The 23,729-nt window shown below is 53.0% G+C and overlaps 7 protein-coding genes across 7 annotated transcripts; 4 read left to right on the top strand and 3 right to left on the bottom strand.

Annotated features, from left to right (window-relative positions):
* Nucleotides 1-1,077: 1,077 nt before the first annotated feature.
* PG997_001294 (uncharacterized protein) lies at nucleotides 1,078-5,973 on the top strand (the record flags this gene model as incomplete). Its single annotated transcript, XM_066805609.1, has 2 exons — nucleotides 1,078-5,721; nucleotides 5,782-5,973. The coding sequence occupies 2 exons, from the start codon at nucleotides 1,078-1,080 to the stop codon at nucleotides 5,971-5,973; spliced, it is 4,836 nt and encodes a 1,611-aa protein (XP_066675382.1).
* Nucleotides 5,974-6,981: 1,008 nt separating this feature from the next.
* PG997_001293 (leucine aminopeptidase A) lies at nucleotides 6,982-8,282 on the bottom strand (the record flags this gene model as incomplete). The annotated part of the gene is given in 4 exon segments (XM_066805608.1): nucleotides 6,982-7,218; nucleotides 7,322-7,654; nucleotides 7,669-8,061; nucleotides 8,127-8,282. 4 exon segments carry the CDS (start codon nucleotides 8,280-8,282, stop codon nucleotides 6,982-6,984), a joined length of 1,119 nt encoding a protein of 372 aa, XP_066675381.1.
* A 3,529-nt stretch (nucleotides 8,283-11,811) lies between these two features.
* Nucleotides 11,812-12,942, bottom strand: PG997_001292 (uncharacterized protein; the record flags this gene model as incomplete). The annotated part of the gene is made up of 1 exon (XM_066805607.1): nucleotides 11,812-12,942. The coding sequence occupies one exon, from the start codon at nucleotides 12,940-12,942 to the stop codon at nucleotides 11,812-11,814; it is 1,131 nt and encodes a 376-aa protein (XP_066675380.1).
* A 1,610-nt stretch (nucleotides 12,943-14,552) lies between these two features.
* On the bottom strand, nucleotides 14,553-14,913 carry PG997_001291 (uncharacterized protein; the record flags this gene model as incomplete). The annotated part of the gene is made up of 2 exons (XM_066805606.1): nucleotides 14,553-14,588; nucleotides 14,680-14,913. 2 exons carry the CDS (start codon nucleotides 14,911-14,913, stop codon nucleotides 14,553-14,555), a joined length of 270 nt encoding a protein of 89 aa, XP_066675379.1.
* A 489-nt stretch (nucleotides 14,914-15,402) lies between these two features.
* On the top strand, nucleotides 15,403-16,005 carry PG997_001290 (uncharacterized protein; the record flags this gene model as incomplete). The annotated part of the gene is made up of 1 exon (XM_066805605.1): nucleotides 15,403-16,005. One exon carries the CDS (start codon nucleotides 15,403-15,405, stop codon nucleotides 16,003-16,005), a length of 603 nt encoding a protein of 200 aa, XP_066675378.1.
* Nucleotides 16,006-16,658: 653 nt separating this feature from the next.
* On the top strand, nucleotides 16,659-17,740 carry PG997_001289 (short-chain dehydrogenase; the record flags this gene model as incomplete). The annotated part of the gene is made up of 2 exons (XM_066805604.1): nucleotides 16,659-17,441; nucleotides 17,462-17,740. The coding sequence occupies 2 exons, from the start codon at nucleotides 16,659-16,661 to the stop codon at nucleotides 17,738-17,740; spliced, it is 1,062 nt and encodes a 353-aa protein (XP_066675377.1).
* Nucleotides 17,741-19,758: 2,018 nt separating this feature from the next.
* Nucleotides 19,759-21,609, top strand: PG997_001288 (Protein kinase; the record flags this gene model as incomplete). Its single annotated transcript, XM_066805603.1, has 1 exon — nucleotides 19,759-21,609. One exon carries the CDS (start codon nucleotides 19,759-19,761, stop codon nucleotides 21,607-21,609), a length of 1,851 nt encoding a protein of 616 aa, XP_066675376.1.
* Nucleotides 21,610-23,729: the final 2,120 nt, after the last annotated feature.

Below are 23,729 nucleotides of genomic sequence, written 5' to 3'. Positions count from 1 at the left end.
ACAGCGGTCATCACAGTTGCACAGTTGCCGCTTTGGAAAATGGTTCAGGCGAGGATCCATCATCAGCCACAGACCAGGCCGTACCACCATCGACAGCGCACACTTGCATGGATCGTACCCAATGAAGTGGGATGGGGAACTGACTTGACGGGAACGATCTTATTTGCTTGTTCGGTCAACTCAAACCTGCGTTTGTCATTGAATTAATCCCGGGCACGGGCGCGCTTGATTGCCCACACCCATCCTATCTTTTTGTTCCACGCCCAGACTTGCTGGACGTTGGACGTTGGACGTTGGGCGCGTGCCGTGTGTTCGTCGCAATCGACCGTAGATTTTCCATTCCGTCGCATCAATCATTAGATGTGGACAGACGGACGGACGGACAAGATAGATCGAATCGTACTCGGCTCGAGTCGTTCGTTGTTGGTTGTGATTTTATTAGTCGAGGACCCCAGCCCAGCCACTCGTCCAGTTGCGTTACCATCCCGTCCAAAATAAACTGGACCTTAGAGGGCCTACCGAGGGGCCTCTCACTGCTCTACTTGCTCTGCCCTGTGGGCTGTGCCGTACTCTCAACCGCAAAGCGTTGAAAAGCAAAAGCCCGTGCTGAAGATACTGCCGGGGGGTCGAGGTAGCAAGCAAACAGGGCCCTCAACATTGCTTTGCATCCTTACAGCTAGCTACTTTACGTTGTACCCTAAAGTACCTGGATTTCCAGCACTGGAGGTGAGTGACCGGAGTGATGGACGGATCGGCTGGAGAGGGAGCTTGGGCGATTTGACTGAAACAACCATCGGATTGGGCAGCTTTGCTAATCCAGAAACTTTTCAGCCATCCATCCCATCCCATCGCATCAAAAACGTCAACCACCATTTGGGGAGATATCTCTGATCTCTCTCATCTTTTTTCCCACACCCCCATCCAACACCATACATTCCACCTTCTGACGGGCTTCAGACCAAGCAAAAGCTCTGTCGCCTGTTCAGACCCTTTCGCGCCATCACAATCAGCCCGCTGTTCATCCCTTCGCGACCACACGGGACGGTAGCTCGCTGTCCGGACTTCGCTACAGGAGTCATGGCGAGCTACAACCAGTCGGGCGGCGGCGGCCCCGACGACCACCTCAATGCAATGCTCGCCCGTCTCAGAGCCAACCACCAGCAACAGCAGGGCCAGGGCCAGGGCGAGAGAAGTTACAAGGACACCGAGGATCTGTCTCGTTTGGCGCTCTCTCTTAACCAAGATTACCTCGTCTCTCCCGCCTCGGAGCATCAGGATGCTTCAGCCTCCGACGTCTTTCCTCCGCCCGCCCCTACACCGCCGGCAAGCCACTTTTCCCATTCTCACGGCCCTCCCGGCATGTCGAATCTGGGCCCAATTGGTTCTCTACCTGGTTCGCTCGCCAACAACAATTCTGGCAAACAAGCGAACCAGTCCGTCAATCTGCTGGGTCTTCTGAAGTTTAACCCCGCTGGCAACAAGAGTACACTGGCCCCGGCCAACCAAACCCTTTCACAGCCCTCACCATTGTCCCACCATCAGTCTGCGTCGTCTCTTGAGCAGTCCATGAACTTCTCTCACGGTGGCCTTCAGCCCACCCTGCATGCCCCCGTTCCGATCCAAGGCGACCCGCAAGGCTATCTGGCCTCGCTGATGAAGGGTGACTCGCAAATGGAATCCGCGCGAACTGATGAGCAGGCGCACGCTTCTGCGCCTGCCCCGCCGGAGTGGAACACCGGCAACCCAGCCGATGAGACACAGGCCTATCTGCTCAGTCTCCTGCAAAAGAAGAAGCCATCGCAGACCGACGAACCTTACCTTGCCGAATCTTCTTCGCACCCCGATCTGAGTGCACACTCGAACATGTTAAAAGAGAACAACAATGGAGACCTGAGTGAGCTGTTGAGCCGGGAACAACCTCAGATGGCACCTCAAGATCCGCATTATTCTTTGCAGGCGGAACTGCAGCAGCAGCAGCAGCCTTACAGCCCTTCCGCATCCATAAAAAACGAGTATGCGTCGCAGTCCTCCCAGAATGGTGCAACCCGGAAGTCCACTATGTTCGACTATAATAATCCATTTGAGGACCTAGCTTCATATTCTCCCCAGAATAAAGCTTCCAAGTCTTCAACCCCGGGACAACAGACAGCACCTAGCATCCAGATTCTGAAGAAAGCACCCAGCACCGCGTCTTCTCCCGGTGCTAACGATAACAAACGCCACAGCTTCCAGCGGAGCCACGTCACAAGCCCAGAGCATAGTCGCCAATCACCCTCATCTCTGCGCGTTCAGCACCAGCCTGACGCACCCGAGGTGAGCCACAAGGAGACTGTTTCTGAGGCCATTGATGGTCTTGCAGAGACGGCAGACAGAGAGGCGCAAGAAGCGATAGCGCAGATGGAGCACGAGGAGGCCCAGGCCCAGATTGTGCAGGATCTGGATGAAATGATCCGGGCCAAGTCAAATTCCGAGTTCGACGAGAAGTCGGAACTTGCAGCGCGAGACATCCAGAGAGAGCTTGAGAAGGAGGGGAACTCGGGACTTCTTGAACGGTCAATGTCTCCTACCACGGCTCAGGCTGTCCGCGACATTGTTGACGAGGCGGCCAACGGTCACGGTCCTGTAGCAGACAGCTGGGAAAGTGCCGATGCCGATGAGATTGTCGTGATCGAAGAGGAGCCAACCCCTGTGAAGGTTTACAACTTCCCCATGAAGCCTTGGATCTCCATCTCATTGCAGGAGAATGAAGAATCTCGCCCCCAATTCCGGGAAGAGGTCATTCTTGATATTGCTAGAGTCAAGAAGGAGTTTGATCAGATTGACCGGAACCTGGTTTCCAGCACCAAATCCTTCATTGTTTACGGCATGTCCAAGGCTGGCGGCATTCGAGTCATCCGACAGGATGATGGACGTGATGCCAAACTATTCACCGAGACCAAGGACCGCATCTTCAACATTGCTGTTTCATCCACCCCTGCCGACATCCACACTGCGCAGAAGGAAGCCATCATTGGCACTGGTATTAGTGGCACTGTCTACCATATTCTACTGAGAAACGGAGATAAGGACTACATTGACGATGCGCATCCAGAGCAGTACGGTTTTGCTCTGCCGCCCATCAGCACTCACGAAGGCGATGCTCCCGGAGGAGTCCTCAAGACGCGAGCTAGAACCTCGTGTGCTCATCCAGAATACTTCGCCGTAGGCCGTGGTAAGACGATCAGTATCATCTGGCCTTCCTACATCATGAAGCACAAGCTCTTCAAGCCTGGCCACGACCGCGTCGTCGATACCGAGAAATTGTCGAAGCAATGCTCGTTGCGAATCAACACTGGTAAGGCCGGCAAAGATTTCACCTTCAGCCAAGACGACAGTACGATTGTGTCTCTGGACAAGTCTGGCCGCGTCAAGTTCTGGGACGTGCGAGATCTTACGGCTGTCGACGAAGGCTCTGATCCCCGATTCCCAATGCCAGCGCAGACTTCACTAGAGGTCAGGGAGCCATTGATGACTCTCACCACCACACCGGAGGGAGAGAAGGCTTGGCCAACCTCTGTCCTACTGCTGGATAAGCAACGGCCGTACCAGAAGCGTTGCGCCTTACGCTACATGATTGTAGGTATGAAGCAAAACCACACGCTTCAGCTATGGGATCTAGCCCTCGGCAAACCTGTTCAGGAATTCAATCTCCCTCACTCCAAGGAGTCGGATGCCGTCTGCAGCGTCATGTATCATCCGCCTACGGGAATGATCGTGGTAGGACACCCCACTCGCAACTCAGTCTACTTCCTACATCTGTCGGCGCCCAAGTATACCATCAAGGGTCTGTCCCAGGTTGACTACGTCCAGAAGTTGGTGGCGAAGGACGCGTCCATTCCCGAGCCCGATAGTACCGCGGTCATTAGTGGTGTGCGCGAGTATTCTTTCGCCAACAAGGGTGTGATTCGAAGCCTGGATATGCTAGCAACCCCTGCGGCAGAGTTAGAGAAGGACGAGCAGACCCTCTTCGAGCTTTACGTGATGCATTCGAAGGGTGTCTCCAACATCTGTATCAAGCAGAGTGAACTGGGGTGGACTCGGGATAACAAGGTTATTGCACCGGTGGATGCCATTGAGACTGGCATTGTGAAAATTACCAAACTCAAAGAGTTGCCCAGCACACAACCTACCGAGACACAGCCTGTGGAAGACCCCACCACGTTGCCTATCCGCATCGCAGCACGACCAAACCTGAAGGAGAACATCTCGCCTCAGCCTCAGCTTGGGTCTGGTCAAGAAGACACAAACCGAAAATCTGCAGACGATCTTACCACTGCTACTCGACAACAGCCCGAGCGAAAAGCTTCCGAAGCACCTGTTACGCCTAACAATCAAACAGAGAAATCGGATCGCCGATCAAGAAAGAAGCGAGAAAAGGCTGCTGCTGCCGCCGCTGCCGCGGAGAAACAATCAAACTCTCAAGATCCCATTCAATCTACCAGCAGTGCGCATTCCCCACGCGTGGGTCCGACCATGGCAAAGAACGAGGCCAAGACTTCAGCATCTTCCCAATCCAACGCTCTGCCAGATTCGCTCCAGTCTGCCGTCAAGCAGATCGAGATGACACTCAGTGGTGTAGTAGAGTCTGCGCTTGTGGAGAATCGCCAAAAGATGGACGATGATCTACGCAGCCGCGACCAGGCCTTCAACAAGAGCCAACTCGATCTTCTCGACAGCGTATCCGCCACATTGGATGACAATGTCTCGCGTCTATTGACGAGAACCATCAGTGACAAGGTTGAGGAGTACGTCGTACCTGAAGTGAACGAGCTCATCACTCGAACCATCACCGAACAATTGGCTCGCACCGTCACGGAGCAGATCGACTCTAAGGTCAGCGGTCGCATCTCGCATGCCGTGCAGAACCAAATGCAGAAGCTACTGCCTGCCGCCGTCAGTCAAGCGATACAGAAACCAGAACTGGCCAAGGTCGTTACTGAGAAGATCGGACAGAGCTTGTCAGTCAATATTGAGAAGGCATTTATGGATGCTCTTCACAAGACCGTCACACCCAACTTCACACGAATGGCAGCTACCGCAGCTGGCCAGGCTGTGGAGAATGTACGTCGACAAGCAGCGGAGCAGATTGGAGAGCTGGAGCTCAAGAGTCGCTCCGATAGCAACAAGATCGACCAGCTTACGGCATTGGTTACGCGACTCTCTGACACTGTCTCCTCCATGGCTGCGACCCAGGCTCAATTCCATGAAGCGTTCCTCAAGATGCAGCAACCGGCCGCCTCGCGCGAGCGCCCGTCTCGTGAGGTGTCTCACTCACAGTACTCTCAGGCCTCTCAAGGGCCCTCGTACTCGAACATGCAAGCTCAGAACTACCCCAGCCCCTCGGCACACTCGAATAATCAGATGATGCTGCGTAACACTGCTGGCTCCAACAGCAGCAAGGATCACGACCTTGACCGTAAGGTTGTCGATATCGCAAACCTGGTCGAGCGAGGCGAGCTGGAGGCTGCTCTGGTCAAGTGGCTGCAGTCCGATCGTAAAGATGACATCTTCAAGACTTATCTGATCAAGCTTGACGCCACTACTCTTAACGAATTGTCGCCCCTCGTGTCTCTGGCCGCGATTGCTGAATTGGCACGCGAGCTTGGCGGACAGTGTCTCCGAGAGAAGGTTGCTTGGATGGAGATTATCATCCGTAGCATGCACGACACCTTGCCACACATTGTAAGTTCACACAAGGCTGACCACTTTCAAGCTCCGTGGCTGACCATATTTGAACTACAGGAATCCCAAGTCCGCGAGGTGGTCCCGAACATTCTCGGTGGCTGTGTGTCCCAAATTGAGCAGCTGTTCATGCGCATCAATCACCTCTCGCCTCAGGAGCCGATTCTCAGACACCTTTCGCAGATGATGAACATGGCAAACACCATCGTGGAGTTCGCAAGCAAGCCCAACATGAATCTCGGCGGGTACTGAGTACATACCATGGTCACGGATATGTACATAGACCGGTTACCTACCTGATATATTCTCAGTTGCCCACGTTGTTCATCCCGCCCGCATAGCGGTTTTATCGAGGGAGTTAAGATTGGTTTTGTTTTGGTTTTCTGCTGCACACAATTCCTGTGCAGCATTATGGTTTGCAGTTCTCATCGGCGAGACGGAAAAGAAAATCAACGAGGTTCATGATGTCGACGACGGATGGATGAAACTCGAGTCCTTTTTTTCTTCTATTCCTGCCTTCTTTATACCCCATACCGGCATAATGGCATCACTTGGTGTTCAGGGTCGCAATGCTGTTGTTTGCACGCTCTCTATGATTCTTTTCACAATGATTTTCATGACTCTTATTGTCTCATGGCCAGCAGGGAAGGAGGAAAGGGGGTAATATTTGGGGGATGGCGAGAGAAGGATCTCTCACCATTTGTTTCTATGCAGGGATGACGAAGAAACTGAGATGAGGCATTCATGAGGCTGGGGATCATAATACTTTGCATGTCAGACCCCGTCTGGAAGGGTCCCTCAGGCTTGAGTTGGGGCATATTCATCTTCTCTTACTAGTGCTCATATTTTATTGCGGATGAGCCATCTCCATTTCGAGTGGCAGTTGTTGTAGAGTTGTTGTAAAGTACATAAACCGAGCATTTGGCCCATCATTTTTTGGCTTTGGTTACTGCTATCGCTGTTGCATAATCACGTGAGCTACGAACAATATATGGCGAATTGTCACGGCATTGTCACGGCGTCAGGTCGTGCTCTAGCCAATTGCACCAGACCACCGTCCCCAACCGGGCAAAAGGACGATTTTGTCAAGCCAGTGCCTTGACTGTCTACTAGAGCTTATCACCAACCCTTACACGAATAGCATCATTTGTGACAGGTTTAATGAACTTGGCCATATAATTTAGGTTGTCTCTATTTTCTTATGTGTATGTTCCTTATTGCGATCTTTCACTACTCCTCGTCAATCGAACTGCCACCACTCTACAACGAAGAAGCCAAGGCTAGCTCGTAAGCGAAGCCAACAGTCATCTTGGCGTGCTGTAGGACGTGGTCGAAGTTGACCGTATCCATGGTATCGCGGTCGGTGTGGATAAGCTGGCTTGTGTCTTCAAAGGCAGATTCAATGACGAATGCCGAAGGGTATCCAGCACGTGATGCGGAAGCATGGTCACTACAAGCGTACCCACACTTTGTTTCGACATAGGGGATATCGCAGTACTATTATCAACTTCATTAGTTTCACGGCACGCTAGAGTTTTGGGGTCATAGATGGCATCTTTTGCAAGGGGGGCGATGTGGTGGTGGTGGTGGGAAAACTTACGGCGGTGATGACCTTCTTGATGAAGTTGGTCAGGCCTGTGTCGACATAGTCGGTGATGACACCGACAGACTCCTTGCTGCCCGACTTGACGTATCCGGTCATGTCCTGCTGAAGCATAGCCTTGACATCGCGCTTCTGCTGCGAGTATTGGGTGAAGATAGCCTGGCTACCGAGCAGGCCACCCTCTTCGGCGCTGTACCAGTGGAACTCGAGCGTGTTGGCGGCCTGGCCGGCGGCGATGGTGGGGTCCTGGAGGAGGACACGCAGGGCCTCGAGGGTGGTCATAGAACCGGAGCCATCATCGTCAGCGCCGGGGAGCGGCCCTCCATCGGACTGCGCTGGTTGACCGAGTCCTGGTGGGCGCCAACGACGATGGTCTCGGCGCTCTTGCCCGGGACGGTGGCGATGACGCTGTTCTGGCCCCATGAGTGCGTGAAGGCCTTGGCGGTGACGCCCTTAACACCGCTGGCCGAGATGACCGAGTTGACCTGGGCCAGGAGCCACTCGGACGACTGCGCGCCATATTTGGACTTATAGTACCGATTCTGGAATTCGGAGAAGGTCTGCAGCTTCGTGCGCATGACCGACTTGTCCAGCTTGCCCAGGAGGGCCTTGACCTTGGTGGTTTGCGCCATGGACGTGGGGAAGGTGACCGCTGCGGTTTCGACGAGCGCCTTGGGCCGGGCCGCGAGTTCTGCGAGCTCCGGGTACTCGGTGATGTCGAAGAACTTCTTGCCATCCTGTCGCAAAGTTAGTCCACGGTTACATCTTGGACAAGACGATGGTTTCGGTCCCCATTACATACAGCCTTCAATTCCCACTTCTCGGCTTCTGTGACGACCCTGGTCTTACCTGGCGCGAGTTCGATGGTGTACTGTTCCTGGGCAACCTCTCGTCGGCCTACGGAGAGAGCAGTAGTGGCTGAGGCGGCCAGAGCCGCGACTAGGAGACTGCGAACCATCTTGATAAGAAAGATATGCTTGAGGGGGAGCAGATGAATGTCGAGCACAAGCTACCGAGCGAAAGACCACAATCTGGAACCAGTCGACACAGGGCGATAGACGGGCTTTTATGAGCAATCGGGCGCAGTGTCCCACGAGATCTCACTTGTGATGCATGAGAAAAAAGTGGAGGGCCGGTCGTGGCTACCTACCTACCTATACCGGGTATAGTACAGCGAATGGCTCACGACTGCCGATTCGGGAAGTTGGGAGCTGGTGATGGAGGCCGACCAAGCTTTGGTGTGGGCGCATCGCGTGCTGGTCTGCCCTCAGCTGCCTATCGCAATTAAGGCCGTTCATGCACTGCAACCGGATCAATGGACCGGACGGATATCGCGCATGGACAGGCCATCTGTTTCGACAGCTCGAGCGCCGTCTCCGGCCTCCCAGCCAGCCCTAGGCGCTATCTTTGGCAGTCTTGTGGTCCAGGCAATCAGTGTCCTCTACCAGTGTCGTGTCCCATCTGTACCTATGTGAGCACAGCGGATCAGGGGCCATGGTCACGATTTCGCAAGTTGTCTCTCTCTTGCACACTTGCGTGGCCAAGCCGGACGATCCCTCAGCTTTAGAGCGGTGTGGCCAATCAGAAGGCCCATCGTGACAGGAGCCGAGCCCAAACCGGTAGGTAGTCACACAAGCGCAACAGGCTGGCTCTGTTTGCCGAGATGCTCACCAGGGTGAATGCGGGGTGGCTACACGGGTGGCACGTTATCTGACAAGCTGGCTGCACCTACCCTACAGAGAGACCTGCCTTGGAGACAGGGAGTGGACAGGGACTGGCTGTGTGTTTGCATGGAGGTGTGCGGCGAGATTGCAGGGGCGTCTCCACGGACTCTAGCTCGGCCGGCCTATAACGTCCTTCCATATGCAAGCATCAAGGGCCGGCCCAAGTCGCATTGGCCAAGACGGGGAGTTAGTAGGTAGAGGGAAATCATTGAATTGCCTGGTGCCTGGTGATTACCCGTATGTATTTGCGGTGTTGTGTTTTTCAGATATTACAGAAAAGCCCGCTCGCTCTTGCTGAGATAGGAAGGTTGTTGAGTTTTTTGGGCGGTTGCCAAGACGTTGTATTACACGTCGTGACTGCCGCTGCATTCATGCATTGGCAAGTGGGCTTTTGAGCAGCAAGATAAGACCGAACACGGCCACTGGCTTCTGCCATCAATACAATCCGTACGTACCTGTACTTACTTTAGGTATGCTGCTGGTGATAATTCAAATCAAGTAATTTTGAACTGCAAATTGCCTAGATTTGCGTACACTGCTCAATTGCTGCCAATAGCTAACTCAACTGCCGATCTTCTGTTCTTCGTCGGTAGTGAAGGTGTCGTTCGCACCCAGCATCCTTCTTGTGGATCGGCAGCAGATCTCTTATTTCTATCCAATTGATGTGCATCTCGATGGGGCCAACCGCAAACGTGCTGTAGCATTCCGAAGAAGCTTAAAAATGTTTCATCTTCAGATCTGGCATCGTGACGGCTAAGGCGGTGGCACCCGCAGTTCCTTGTCTGAGACACCCTCACGAATGACGCCATCGTAGCTTCAGTGTCTCGGACGACTCTGGCAATGATCTGCCACGTCAAGTTACGATGCAGTTTGAGGAATTCCATTCCGAGCTATACACGAAATGGTTTGGATATTGCCAAGACAACAGTTTGCCGTTCTCAGCATAACGGCACGGAAAGCAGTTATGCTCAAAACGCTGAAGGCCCTCTATCCAACATGCGGACGAGCAAGCTCGTGGCTACTTGCTCGTACCAGACTCTCAGTTCTTAGTCAACTCCATGGCTCGACACAATGGTATGGGACATTCTAGTAGTCAGCTCATTGCTATGGTCAGCTTGCAGCGCAACGACCATAGCAGACTCAGGACTGGAGTCGCGTCTCCCATATGCCCGGGAACGGGCCGAACTTCGGCCTCGATCAATATGTTACACTTATGTCACGACGATGCTGGTTACGGTAATACCGGGTGCCAATTTTACAACAACCGGGACCGCACCAGGTGGCAAAGGGACCAGATCCCACTTGGAGACCGTATCAAAATTATCAACTACGAACGACACGACCGCGGGGTGGAGAAATCCTCGGTCGTCCAAGAACCTCACCACCAATATCTATATCAGTAGATGAGTCGAAAGGTGTCTCTTCTGGCGTGTCAGGAGTTACACCCGGCACTGGTGGCTCTGGAGGTTCTGCTGGTCAAGTCTCTGGGCAGACAGGCCAGGAACTTTCTTCCAAAATTTCACGGCCTGTTTCGTTCGATCCGTCCACCGGAATTCTACAGTCTGTTTCGTCCATCCTGTCCACCAGAATCTCACAGCCTGTTTCGTCCACTCTATCCACCGGTATATCACAGCCTGTTTCATCCATTTTGTCCACCGGTATATCAGTCTGTTTCGTCCATACTATCCACCAGGATCTCGGACCTAGGTGTCTCTACGGCAGATGGCGGCTCTGATACAACAGCCACTCGGCCTACTTCATCTAGTACACTCCCGCCCCTAACAATAACTAAAGGCTCTAATACAACGTCCATTCGGCCTACTTCATCTGGTGCGCTCCCGCCCCTGACAACAATTAGCGGAAGCATCAAGGGCTCTTCACTGGCGCCATCTTTATCTTCACAGCCGAGTCTGCCTGGCTCGGCTACCGCGATACAGAATTCTGGGTCAACCTCGCTGTCCCAAAGTCCCACTGTAGAGTCCGAAGGTGCAGAAACGAGTAATGACCCTAGACTATCTGCCTCTTCAACGAGCATCGCTGTGGTTCAGTCCACTGAGTCAAGTGATCAAGCGCAAATATCGTTCAGTGGGTCCGTCGATATCGATACAAAAACGAGTTCAGTATCGGCTACGACTAGCATGGTGACTGGCTCGCGTTCAACTATTACTTCAGCGCCGTCGACTCAGGCTGGTATGGAGATTGGAAGCAGTCTAACAACATCAAGCACTGCATCCAGCTCGACTATATCGACAGTCTTGTTGAGTGTAGAAGTCAGTGCAGAAGTAGCCAACAACGATACGCTGAGCAAGAGATCTCTGCACTGGAAACGTGACGAAACCTCTGGTTTCGTTGGGGATGGGACCTACCAGAATCCCGATACTTGCAGCAATGCTACACTATTCAGACAGGGTGGCGGTCAACTGGTGAGCCGCCAAAGACCGTTATCTGTTGATCCTGGTGTGGACTACATCAACCTCTCGGACTACCCGGGCGGGTCGATCTCGACTACTTTCTCAGTTGTAGGTCGCACCCTGTTCTGGAACAACACTGCATTCTCCGGAGGTACAGCAAGGTTCTGCCAGCTACAGAGCGGGGCAGTATATGGACTGTTTACGGAGAATCCGGGTCCCGAGAACTGTACCCTGATTAACTTGGTTGTCTTCACAGGTGGGTTGTACCCCTTACCCATTCAGACGGTATATACTGACTACATCCAGCCAATGAATGCCAGAATGGCACCATAGTCGCACCAGACGTCACTTCTCAGCCCGCTTCATCTCCCAGCCCAACAGGGAATGGGGCTTCAAGCGCCGCGGAAAGTAATTTAGATGGCCAGTCTACTGTAGATGGAGGTCCCGATAGCTCCAGTACGGACGAAGTTTCGGATCCCATCAGTACATCAAGCTCGGTTGATGCGCGTACAGACACACCCATCACCTCAATGAGCTCTTCATTACCTGTTGCGACCTCGACTCTCAGCTCCCTGGGAGATATATCAGGATCAGACACTGAGTCCGCGAGTGGGGCAGCTGATGATACAGTGAGCTCAAAGCCTTCGTCTATCATAGTCTTGGCGGGGTCTTCGTCAGGATCTCCGGTGACAGAAGGGCCAACTGAAAGTCCTGTTTCGGTAAACGAGTCTCCGAGTGGCACGTTATCAACAGCCATTGCCTCTTCTACAAATGAAGCTGTAACAAGTACAAAGGAACTCAGTGCAGGCGGCAACTCTGCCGATTTCACGGCATCAAGCTCTTTGCAAGACGCTGGTACATTCACCAGTGACGAGCCACCTCCTCGGCTATCTATTGGGAGTAGTTCATCAACCTTCGCAAGTGTAAGCTCCGATGACGACAGGTCTGAACCAATTCCCACATCACCGGCAGCTACATCTACATCGTCAACTATACAATATATCGATACCCTGTCTTTCACATCGACCTCAGCCGGTAACGTTGAGCCACTGTCTAGCACTATACCAACTGCAGGTGCGTCCATCAATACAAGTCCGGAATCTACTTCCCCGGGCACGGAAGATAGCACGGTATTTACGACGGGAGCCTCCACGCAGTACTTGTCTGAGAGATCTGGCTCGACGACGGTAGATGCTAATGTAACTCCGTCCGGCGTAATTCCATCGTCTTCGGATTCTTCAGCAACCGCGACAGGGGGCACAGATAGTATTTCCACGCCGTTCCAGCCGAGTTCATATTCGGACACAATAACGACATCGACCATAGGATCGATTATTTCGGACGTAATCACACCCAGCTCCAGTCCCACCGCAGGAGAACCGAGTCTTGACTCCATCACAGGCTCGTATCTTTCAAGCTTAAGCTCAGACGTGGGCAATATCCTTTCGTCTACTCCAAGGCCAGCATCGGAGGCCACAGACATTGCTTTCAGTACTATAGACACAGAATCATTAAGAGAAGCCTCGACTAGCAGGCAAGAAGAACCCAGCAGTGAAACCCTTGGCTCGCTCATTTATATGACCAGCTCAGGCACATCATTATCAGACGCCGCGAGTGCTTCAGGTTTAGATTCCTCAGTATTCCTATCCACAAATGCTGAAGTTTCTTCTACAATAGACACAAACTCGTCTGATACAATCATAACAGCCGTGATTACGTCAACCGTGTCATATACAACTTCGGATGTAGCCTCCACTACCGACCCTGGTACCACAGATCTTATCGGCTCTTCAGGCTCTGCCACGTCCACGAAGGACTATTCGAATACCGATAGTCCTGCTACGATGACAAGTAATGGAGACACCACAGCTAACAGTAACACCTTACCAAGTGAGATTACATCAGTTATCGAGACTAGCAATCTGGAGTCGTCTGAAGTCTCCGCTTTGCCGACAACTGCAACAAACTCATTGGTGGACAGTACGCTGTCTGGGACGGATTCGTCATCAACTGTGACAGTCACACGGTCTTCGATAGACACTTTTTCCGCGAGCGAGTTTACGGCAAGCGAGATTAGGACAGTTGAGTCTATGTCAACCGAGCCTGCGTCAGCCGAACCTACAGCTGAGTCTACAACAAGTAGCTTGTCCAGCAGTCCAGAACTGCCCGATGTTTCAATTACGTCTAGTACAGTCACAGGCTCGCTCCTGGAAACTGGGACACCATCTACTTCAATCGAACCAACAGCGACCACTGATGACACGCCGGTAGAAAGTACCGTCAGTAGTGTTATCACCACGGGTACACCCACTTCTGAACCCCCTCTAGCTTCTTCGCTGGCTACCACCACCACGACCCAAGGGGGTCTGTCGATCAGCATTTCATCATCGTTCATTAGTGTTACTTCTAACCTACCGGCATCTGTAACTGAAGACAGTATGAGCTTTAGTCCTAGCGACACGGAGACCATAGTTGCTTCAAGTACCACCTCGGCAAGTAACGTGCAAAGCAGTAGCACAGCCCCCTCGGCGACTACAGATACCGCAAACAGTACCAGCTTAGCAACCATCACGACTTCAACTGGAAACAGCATTAGTGGTACCAGCACAGCCACGGGTACAGAAGATGCCACGACCACAGAAGATGCCACGACCATAGAAGATGCTACGACTAGCAGCACAGCCACGGGCACAGAATATGCGACGGCCAGCAGTATAGCTAGCAGTACGACCAGCAGTAGTACTACCAGCAGTACAGCTATAAGCACAGAAGATGCGACGACTAGCAGCATAGCCAGCAGCACGACCAGCAGTACGATTAGCAGTACGATTAGCAGCACAGCCACGGGTATAGAAGATACGACGACCATAGAAGATGCTACGACTAGCAGTATAGCCAGCTGCATAGCCAGCAGCATAGCCAGCAGCACGACCAGCAGCACAGCCATAGGTACAGAAGATGTAACGACCAGCAGCTCATTTGATCAGGGAAGCTCTGCCACTATCACAGCTACAACCTTCTCCTCAAACACCGACCAGGATGTGTCTAGCCTTTCGATTACGAGTACTACAGTATCTATACCGACGATTATAGCTAGCTCGCCAGCTGTAACAACGTCGAGTTCAGCGACTGTTGGCAGTACTAGCTCAGTCGTCGGTATCAGTAGTACCTTCAGCACTAGCTCCTCTGGTGTCGCTGGTATTACCAGCACAACCCTTACTGCGTCACCGTCATCTTCGGTCGGGGGCGTCACAACTTCATCAACTTCCAGAAGCCTACCATCTTCAACTGCTTCCTCACCGGCTTCTTGGTCGGCTTCCATGTCAGCTTCCTCGTCGGCTAGCTCGACGGTCTTGAGTCGTAGTAGTACAGCTTCGACGACAGGCGCTATATCAACTTCGTCGCCCACAACTTCAGCTAATTCCGCATCTACGTCTTCAAGTGTTTCGAACATATCTTCAAGCAGAAGCTCAGCAACACTTTCACAAGGTTATACTACCGTGATCAGGTAAGTAATACCCCTACCCTTTTGCACAGTTGGTTCGGATGTAACACAGATTGGCATACTTCGGTAACTACCACGACAGTCCCCCTAGCGGAACAGTGGCTGGCACAGGTAAGTCTATTAAGTGGAAAACAACTAGGATTCGGAAGTGCTAATGTTGGATGCCATACAGTGATCGTGCAGGAACCAACAGGATATGTTACCACGACAGTACAATATACAGGGACTGGGAAGATCGGCTCGGCCACCACGACGACCGTACCGCCCAGTGGAACAGCGCCAGGGACAGTGATTGTGCAAACCCCGCTTCCCACACTGGATTGCGATCCTTCAGGCTACCTCATACAAAACATAGCTCTCTATCGAGTCAACATTACCACGGGGGCTTCGACTCTGATCAAGAACCCTGTTGGCGATGGAACGCGTGGCATCAATGCCATGGGGTACAACGTGGGCGACAATTTCCTCTACGGCGCGATAGGACAGGGGGCAAACACTGACCTGATCCGCATCGCGGCCTCGGGCGACAGCATAATCCTGGGGTCGCTGAACGGGACAGCCGGCGTTAACTTGAACGCGGGCGACGTGGATGAGAACAACCACTACTGGGCGACGGCGAGCGGCAAGCAGTGGATCCAGGTGGACCTGAAGCCCGGGTCTCCTACTTTCTTGCGGACGTTGGCAAGCGGGACGGCGAACCCAACATATTCGCAGATCGACTGGGCGTACGTCCCCGGCGGGGGCAACTACCTCTGGGGCCTCGCTTTTAACACCGGCTATACCAGCACTTACCTGCAGCGGTTCGATCGGACCACGCGCACATGGTCTGTCTTCACAAATTTCGGCAATGTCGCGGGCAACAACCAGTGGGGCGCTGTCTACGCCTCGGACGACGGCTTCCTCTACGGTTCGGAGAACACCAGCGGCCAGATCTGGAAGTTCCCGCTCCCCGTCAACGGCACGGCGGCCGTCAAGATCTCCAACGGGCCGGCGGCTAGTAGTAACGACGGCGCGAGGTTTATCAAGGCGGCCAACGTATGAGGCAGGAGGAGGGGAGGTAGGAGTAAAATATATACGTAGTTATACGTCGTATAATTTATATATATATATATATATAACATAGTATTCATTGATTAGTTAGTATTAATTATTAGCCGTGAACATTTCCACGTGGATGGATTTATTAAGTTTATGCATATTTTAAGGGTGGTCGTTCAGTAGCAGTTTAGGGAGCTGAAAGGCCCCTGGCTTTCTGCTGGCTGGGCGGCAGGGCCCGCCATTGGCAGGTTGGCGGGGGTGCTGAAACATTCCAGGGGTCGTCTCGCTCAGGCCACACGTTTCACAACGCCCCGAATGCCACCGGCGTAGATTGGCGAACGACTGCTGGCCCGACAGCTTTTCACAAAAAGTATCGGACAACACGACACATATGGTCTCATCATCGTCCCTCCTTCCAGTTCACTTACTAGATTTCGCTGGCGACGTACGGAGACTGTCTTTACCTTCTTCTTCTTCTTCTTTTCGTCGTTACTTCGAAAACTCAATTGCCTGCTGGTCGGCAATCCATCGTTGCCTGTCTACTGCATATACTTTACATACTCCCGCCCGATCTTCGTAATCAAAGTTAAATATTCGCCTGTAATTGTCTATATCTAGTACAAAGCCGCCGACGTCCCAAGCAGCCACCCGACAACATGGACCACCACCCGAGACCACCGCAGATGCGCGACTCGTGGTTCGCCCCGATCACCATCGACCTCCTCCTCAAAGTCCTCAATGTCACCATCTTCCACCCCTTCATCGCCTGGCTGATCCCGCTGTGCTTCCGCGCCGAGCACATGGACTACGATGCCATGCCCATGCGCCTCACCATCGCCTGGGCCTTCGCCGTCACCATGGTGTGGATGGGCAACCAATTGAGCCACAAGATTGCCTACGGCATGCCCCGCGAGGTCGACCTAAGCGAGGACGTCATCGTTGTCACGGGCGGCGCCAGCGGCCTGGGCCTGCTCATCGCCGAGGTCTACGGCATGCGCGGCGCCACCGTCGCCGTTCTCGACACGGCCGACCTCGAGGCCACCGACGCCCGCGGCATTACCTACTACAAGTGCGACGTCTCGGACAAGGCCCAGATCGCCAAGGTCGCGGCCGACATCGAGCGCGACCTGGGCCTGCCCACAATTCTCATCAACAACGCAGCCGAGGTCGTCGGCAAGAAGCTGCTGGACATGGAGGCCGAGGAGGTCGAACGCAGCATCTCGACCAACCTGCTCAGCCACTTCTACACCATCAAGCAGTTCCTCCCCGGCATGCTGCGCAACGAGACGGGTGGCACCATTGTCACCGTATCGAGCGTTATCGGCCACCTCGGCTCGGCGCAGCTGTCCGACTATGCCGCGGCTAAGGCGGGCGTGACGGCGCTGCACAAGTCGCTGGCGGCGGAGCTCTACGAAATGCCCGAGATTAAGACGATTCTCGTAACGCCCGGCCAGCTTAGCACCCCGCTGTTCCGCGGCGTCAAGACCCCCATCCGTTCATCGCGCCCGTCGTCGAGCCCGTCGACGTGGCCAAGGAGATCATTGCGGCCATCGACATGGGCCTCAGCGACCACATCGCCATGCCCCTGTACGCCCGCTGGGTCGATTGGTACAATGTGCTCCCCGTGGGCGTGCAGAGGCTCGCGAGGCGGTTCAGCGGCGTCGACCAGGGCATGAAGACCTTTGTCGGGCGCAAGGGCGACAACGTGGCGAGTGAGAAGAAGGCGACGCTAATCTAAAAAAATGGTGTTGCTGGGGGAACATAAGCATGTATGATAGACAGCCAGCAAGTCTCGATAGGATTCAATATCGAGTGGCTTGACAAAACATCTTTGCATTGCGTGTGTAGCTTATAGAGCAAGCATTAGATGATAATTGAATTTACGGCCGCTTTTTCGAATCAGAAGGACTATGAATGCATACATGTACTTGTGTATGACTTTGATATACCCATTTGTCGACGGCTTACATACGATTAACCAATCACCTGACACTGCCTTTCTGTGAGCTATTGTCAAGATCTCCGTCTCCCGAGTTGACATCATGTTCGTTGTCACCTCCCGATTTACGCAAGATATGATATGATGCGGTGGCATGGATGGGGGTTCTCCTTCTGGGAGAAGCACACATGCCCGTATTTGACAATGCGGCGGGTGTGCTTGCAGCAGAAGGAGCATGATGTTGGTTCTAAATTCAGTGGACATGTCTTCGGGTTGTCTCCCATCCAATCAGAGATTTGGTTGTCATCTATTGATCCGCTTATTCATTCTATATATGGCACATACTATAACACTACTAGTATGTTGCTATATCAGATACAGGCGGTCAGGATATCGCTCTGGAGCAGTTTACGAATCCAGTGGACTCGCAAGCACGTAGACTGTTTAAGTAGCTCTATAAATTGGCGAGAGAGCTTCTGTAGGACGTTACGAGAATTCGTGTAACATACGGCTGTGGTGGCCAACTGTTTCAACAAGATGCAGTATTGCACAGCACGGCAACTAGAAGGAAGCCAAGAAGGGAATTTCGGTCATTTTAGTCCCACCGTGATACAAGTGCGCCTCCAGGAAACAATACGGCTGGCATTGGGATGACAAGATGTGTTGTCTGTTCGTCGACATACATAGCTCTCCCAGGACCAGGGCTGCCCAGCTGCCATTGCCCTTTCCCGCATGGTGCTACTGACAGATAGGGTGGCTGCATTGATCTGTGAGTCTTGGGAACGCTCCATCTTCCACGCTCATGGATGCCTGCCTAAGATTGAGAGTAAGTACCCCCTGGTCTGGGATGTTCAAGACTATTTCGGGCCGGGCATCATTTCGGTTTGGAGGGGGGCCGACGTAATCTTAAAATATTGCAGAAGTGAGCTGGTAGTTTGACGTTCTTCGGAGGTACCTCACTGATCGTCTATGGTTGCGAGCAGGTGTGGTGGCCACATGTATCGTCGAATCGAAAGGTTCTTGATACGTGGGGGTCTGTCTCGACCATCAAGACGGCAGCTCTGCCGGCGGCCGTGCCTATTTGACTGGCTGCCATTGTCCACTGAAGTCCCAGCTTGCCAATGCCTGGCAATTCCTCTTGTGTGAACTATCACAGAAACGATGAAGTTCGATAAGGAAAAAAAACAACAGAAGGGGATTCTCTTGCGATCAATGCTCCATCCATCCCGCACATGTGGCGTGGCACGATGGATCTGGGCGCCGGGGGTGGTGATCCAGACAAATGCGCCCCCAACTTTGCCCAGAGATCCTTATCTATAGCCTCCCACAGCCAATCATATCCTCGGTGCAATCTTCGACGGTTCAATAGACTCAATGCAAACCCTCCCGCTTCCTGCGCCTCCGACGGGGGCAGTCGATCAGTAAGACGATAGATCACTCAATAAAATAGACGGCCCTCTGCTCAAGCCCGAGACGCCCCCAAGATGCTTGGGCCAAGGACTAACACAGGTCACAGGTTTGTTTTCTTCCCCAGCCTGCCGCCAGCAACTCGACCCACAAAGCCTTGCTTTTTACCTCCTCGTGTCCGTTGCTTGCAGGAGATATTGGCAAGCAACTGCCATACTCAGCTGATGTGATATCAGTCCACATACTTTGAAGCACAAGCCATTGTATGCCGCAGCCTGCTTGACATGCCTTCATAACTAACCCCCTGGTTCACGGCTTTTGGCATCGGCCTGTATTTGATCTTTGGCAGCTATACTTACACATCATCCTAACTATTTCATGACCATCTTTTGTTCTACTTGGTGTTAGTGATGTGGTGGGACACCGCGCGGATCGAAGCGACTGTCACTCGGCAGTTTGCCTGCGACCAGCTCCTCCCCGATGAAACCCAAAAGCTGGACCAGGCGCTGGGGTTCGGCGGCGGCCTGACCGACGGCACCTATTGGGAATGGATCCGCGAGAAGGCCCCGCGCATCTTCCTGATCATGGTCGACCTCGGCATCCCGGATCAGATATTCAACATCGTGGACGATTCCTGGGACGATGGCGACTTGCCCATACCCCTAGACCAGATTGAACACCTGGCCTTGAGGGCCACACGAAACGGCAAAGTGGACAGAAGGTTTTACTACCGGCAATTCCACTATCTGGTTAGAACTTTAGAGAAGGGAGGTCATACTGTGTATAGTGACGACGAAGTCATCCCACTTGAGGTCGTGGACAGGCGGCCAGTTGCTGGTCTGAGCCAAAACCATTCAGTCGATAAAGTCGAGCTGCCCAACTATCCGGGTGAGGTTTTCTCGAGACGCCGTATACCCGTAGGGACAGCTCCAGGAACGCTGTCAGAAAGCGACTTTCTGTGGGAAATCAACTGCACCAAGAACGTGCAAAACGGGCATCTTGTCTCCTATTTTGCGTCTTATACCCACCAGGCCTTTGGATATGTGCTGTTCATCCCGGCTAGCGACTATAACCTGAAAACGATATTGGGAGCCCTGCCAGCCCCTTTGAAGGCCTTGTCGAAGCAGGACAGGCGAGTACACATCATGAACTGGATCCACTGCCTCGTCGACACATTATGCTATCTTCATAGCCGCGGCTGGGCACATGGTCAAATCAAGCCATCGACGGTGCTGTTCAACTCAAAACACGATGTGTTCTTTACGGACCTTTCACGCCTCAGTGCCGAGACGTTAGCCAATTCGTCCGACAAGGCGGCATTCGATAAGGAGTCCTACATATATGCTGCTCCGGAACAGTGGTTCCGCCCGTCCGCTGGCGCCATGAATCTGCAGAGGAGACCACCGTTGAGCTCGCCGCCTTCGAGCCCTCCGGGCGATTATGCCTTCTCTATACAGAGACACGGCTCCGAGCCAGCTAGCAATTCCACCCCGGCAGTCCATACCACCACCCCGAACTTGAACCCCCAGGCCGCTGATATCTTCTCCCTGGGCTGTGTCATATTAGAGCTGCTCAGTCTGCAGATGAAGCGGCAAACCCGTTCCTTTGCCTCGCACCGAGCCGCGAAGCACAAGACGCCCGGACGAGGAGGCGCCGTTCCGGATTCGTCCTTCCACAAGAACCTCGGCCAGGTCGAGTCCTGGATGGCGGGTCTCGCCAAGGACGCGAGCAAGAAGAGCGATGCCGTCTTTCGCGGCGTGGCACCCTTGTGCAGGGTGGTAGCGCGCATGCTCTCGGTCGCGCCCCAAGACCGTCCGACGGCCCAGGAGGTCGAGCAAGAGACGTACAAGGTCCTGCGCGAGTCCGGGATCAACGAGCCGCATTGTGTTCACCAATACGGCGGCGGCGGGTTGGATTATGGCATGAGCGGCCTGCACATTAGCAAGGAGACCAACAAGAAAACCGCCACCACCGCCGAGAACTCAGCAGCAGTTGTCGATGTCGAAGACGATGAGTTTCAGTACAACCCGCCCGTCATCATTGGCAAACGTCCGAGCATGGTCGGGCGCCCTACTGGTGCTTCCACCTCCTCCAAAGCCGACTATTATGCAACGCAAGAATACAAGCGTACCAGCAGCAGCAACAGCAGCGGTGGCGCCAAGGATCGTGATAGTCCTACCCTTAGCGGGTTCGACGCCATCCAGAACATCCGGCTCAACAAGGTGAGGCATTGGCAGGCTCCAGCCTATACAGGTATTTGAGCCTCCTCCTCCGTCTTCTTCTGTCGTTTGGCAGATAGCACCAAACAGAAGGGAGCACTGACGGCGTGGTGTGCTTTTGCAGAGACCTACTAGTTCTACTAGCTGAGAGCTATGCGTATCCAGTGCCAGATTTGGCTTTAATTGGCGATTTACCAATTGGTCACTGTTGACGAGATGTTTACCGGCTTGGAAGATAAGAGTCAAGGCAGACTGGAAGAGCGATGAAACAACCTACCAACCCAACCAGCCAGACCACTTTGCACTTTGAGATACCTCATACCAACATACTCGGTGCAAACCAGAGTTGAGAAACCGGGCATAGTTTCATAAGAATGGGTGTTTCCGCATCTGGAATATTGGGTTTGACGCCGTTGGGACATGCACATGTAGACTTGCTATCAGACACAAGCTAGGGCAAGTAAGACAGACAACTGGACCAGTCAGGTTGTGTGTTTTTTTCTTCTTTCCCCTTTGCGTAACCTCTTGTTTTAGTTCACTTGGATGATGGTGTAGTCTCGGCTCTTTCGGAAACCGGGTGCATGTTCTAGCTCACAAACGGTTGACGACGGACAAACGTAGCTCAACTCGGCCTGTGGTGCCTGGGCCAATGAAAAGGGCGGACACACGTACTGTTAATCCCCGCGGGAGGGTGTTTCATTGAAAATTAACCTAGGGCTGGAAAGCAGGAGAGCTGTTTGCATCAATCTGAAACCTGCCAGAAAATCAGGACTTGCGCACCCGACACGCGCTTTGAGAGTTTTAATACACACTTCTCTAGACCACCAAACCACGCATTGCAACGCACCTATTTCTCGACCACTGAAGGTAGTAAAAAATCTAGAAAAAATACTAGTAAATACAATAAGTCATTATTAATATAATACCTATTTTTTCTATTTTTTAAAAACTCGTCGTGGCTTCGTAAATGCTCGTTGAAAGTAGAAAGGTCTCAATGTGGTTAGATGTGTGTATTTAAACTGTCAAAGCGCGTGCCGAGCGGGATGCTGCTTTGTGGATGGCTGGATAAGCTACCTGCAGTGCCGAATGTAGTCGTGGTCGTGGTAATCTGTGGCGTTGCCTCCCGTCCTGCCAATGAGACAAGACTTGAGCTAAAGACCAAGATTTTTGTGGGAAATAGCAGACGAACTATGGGTTAGCCCCCGTGGGGTTCGAGAGCTAGGCTGGATAGACGCCAAACGCTGGCTACAGATACTGCATGTATCCCTGCCCTGTGAATACGAAGAAGAAGGTCGAGACAGAGATTTCCTTCGGCAACCTACAATACCAGGTCGCCTTATTACATCATGCGGCCAAATGAGAGGATGAGAGGATGTGAAACAAACATCTAGCGGGTAGGTCATCCGTTGGACAGAATGTCGAAAACAAAACAGCTGTTCATCCACTGTTTGCTAAATAAAGGCTGTCGTACGTCGGATTACCTGCCTAGGGCTGCTTAACCTGAACGTCAAGGCCGACTCGGTAGGTTCCATCCCGCATCTGCCATTACATCCGTCTTCCGTAATTCAATGTCTGGTGAAGCTGTCATGATGCACCCGCCAGACGCAGATGTAGGCGCACTGAGCTGCGACCGAAAGCAGCCATGTTTCGAGGTGGTGCACATGTGTCACCTGCATAATCCGGCTATCAAGGCACGGGCTGTCGACGATGGCTTGCTTACCACTCCTTACATGTACCTATAAGCAGGGAAAGCCTCGCTTAGCGAATGGCACCGCAAAACAGCCAGCGCATTTGGGAAAATCCCATACCGCGCCCCCCCTGTTCATGGAGGATCGATGATCACCATGCAATTGCAAGCTAGCTAACCCAGGCTAACCCAATGGCTTGCGGGTGGTCCCACAGCACACACAGGGGGATGGGACAGAGGTCCGGAGCTACCAGTCCTTCGAAGCCATTGGACCTATCACCGTTGATACCTAGCCATGCAGCTCGATCTTTTCGAGTCGAAAAGCAGGGCAGCTTGCCTGCCCATAGCTAGTTGATAGCTACTGCTAGCATGTTGCCATTTATTAGCCAGGATGAGATGGGATCCTTTCCATTAGTCTGTGTCTGGAAGGCGGCAAAGCAAAAGCGACCTACAGTAGCCCGAGGTTCACCATGCA

Source organism: Apiospora hydei (assembly GCF_038363865.1).
Source record: "Apiospora hydei strain CBS 114990 chromosome Unknown utg000002l_segment0_segment0, whole genome shotgun sequence".
In the NCBI taxonomy this organism is placed as follows: Eukaryota; Fungi; Ascomycota; class Sordariomycetes; order Amphisphaeriales; family Apiosporaceae; genus Apiospora; species Apiospora hydei.
This window is presented reverse-complemented; position numbering and strand designations above follow the sequence as displayed.